This window comes from Corvus brachyrhynchos, unplaced genomic scaffold, assembly GCF_000691975.1.
Source record: "Corvus brachyrhynchos isolate BGI_N302 unplaced genomic scaffold, ASM69197v1 scaffold308, whole genome shotgun sequence".
In the NCBI taxonomy this organism is placed as follows: domain Eukaryota; kingdom Metazoa; phylum Chordata; class Aves; order Passeriformes; family Corvidae; genus Corvus; species Corvus brachyrhynchos.
In genome coordinates this window covers 120,157-121,260 of record NW_008239538.1, presented here as the reverse complement: position 1 = coordinate 121,260, position 1,104 = coordinate 120,157, and the positions used below count along the sequence as shown (strand labels likewise).

The 1,104-nt window shown below is 63.0% G+C and overlaps 1 protein-coding gene across 1 annotated transcript; it reads left to right on the top strand.

The window, feature by feature from the left end:
• Positions 1-6: 6 nt before the first annotated feature.
• Positions 7-1,093, top strand: LOC108448428 (erythroblast NAD(P)(+)--arginine ADP-ribosyltransferase-like). Its single transcript, XM_017741222.1, has 2 exons — positions 7-326; positions 697-1,093. The coding sequence occupies exons 1-2, from the start codon at positions 95-97 to the stop codon at positions 960-962; spliced, it is 498 nt and encodes a 165-aa protein (XP_017596711.1). The 5' UTR covers positions 7-94; the 3' UTR covers positions 963-1,093.
• The last annotated feature ends 11 nt before the right edge of the window (positions 1,094-1,104 follow it).

The window sequence follows — 1,104 nt, the reverse complement described above, 5'->3', positions numbered from 1 at the left end:
ATTCAGGGACGGCAGTGCCGCTGTGTGATCCAGGCCGTGAGCGGGCTCCGGTTCGAGGCACTGTGACACTGTCCGGTTCGGTCAGTTCCTGCCGATGTCGCCCTGCGGAGGTGACGGTCACCGTGGAATGGACACCATGTTCCAGGTGGACACGCGCCACAGCGTGGATGTCCATGATTTCTCCTCTGATCCGAGCAAGAAGCAGGTGCTGATCCAACCCTTCGAGACCTTCAAGGTCACCTTTGTTGTCCGGGATGGGGACAAGGTGCACATCATCCTCAACTCCACCGGGACCCACAGCAACCACAACTGCGAGTGGCTGCAAGGTGATGCCACGGGGACAACCTGGGGGGACAGGGACACTCAGTGAGGGCTGGGGACAAGGACACACAGGGCTGGGGACACCCATGGCCAGGAGGGGACAGGGACAGCCACTGTGGGTGGGGGACAGGGACACCCAGCGCGGGGGACAAGGAGAGGGACAGCCTTTGCTGGGCACAGGGGATGGGGACACCCAGAGCCAGGTGAGTGGGACAGGGACATCCAGTGCTGGGGACGCCACTGGGGCTGGGGGGACAAGGGCACAGGGAACAGGGACCCCGTTATGGCCCCCTCTGACCCCTGACGCCCTCAGGGCCCCCCTGCCACCCCTGTCCCTCCCCCAGGCCCCCATGACCCTCCTCTTTTTCCACCCAGGTGGGAGCATCCCCAGGGACCCCCCCCCACCTTGGGGGGCTTCTCTTGGCCACCGTGGCCATGGCAGTGACCACCAGAACCCTCTGAGCCACAAGGCCTCCAAGGTCACTGTGGTGTTGGTGGCCACTGTGGCCACCATGATCATGAAGGTCACTGTGGGGTTTGTGGCCACTGTGGCCACCATGATCATGAAGGCCACCAGGACCCCCAGAGAAATGAGGCCACCACGGCTATCAAGGCCACTCTGGCCACCGTGGTCACTGTAACTACTGAGTTTGGCTCCTATGACCCCGTTGGCCACTCTGGGCATTGGGACCACTGAGGTCATCACCGTCACTGTGGCCATCGTGGCCACCGTGGTCACTGTAACTACTGAGGGCACTGTGGCCAGTGTGGTCAACAACGCCA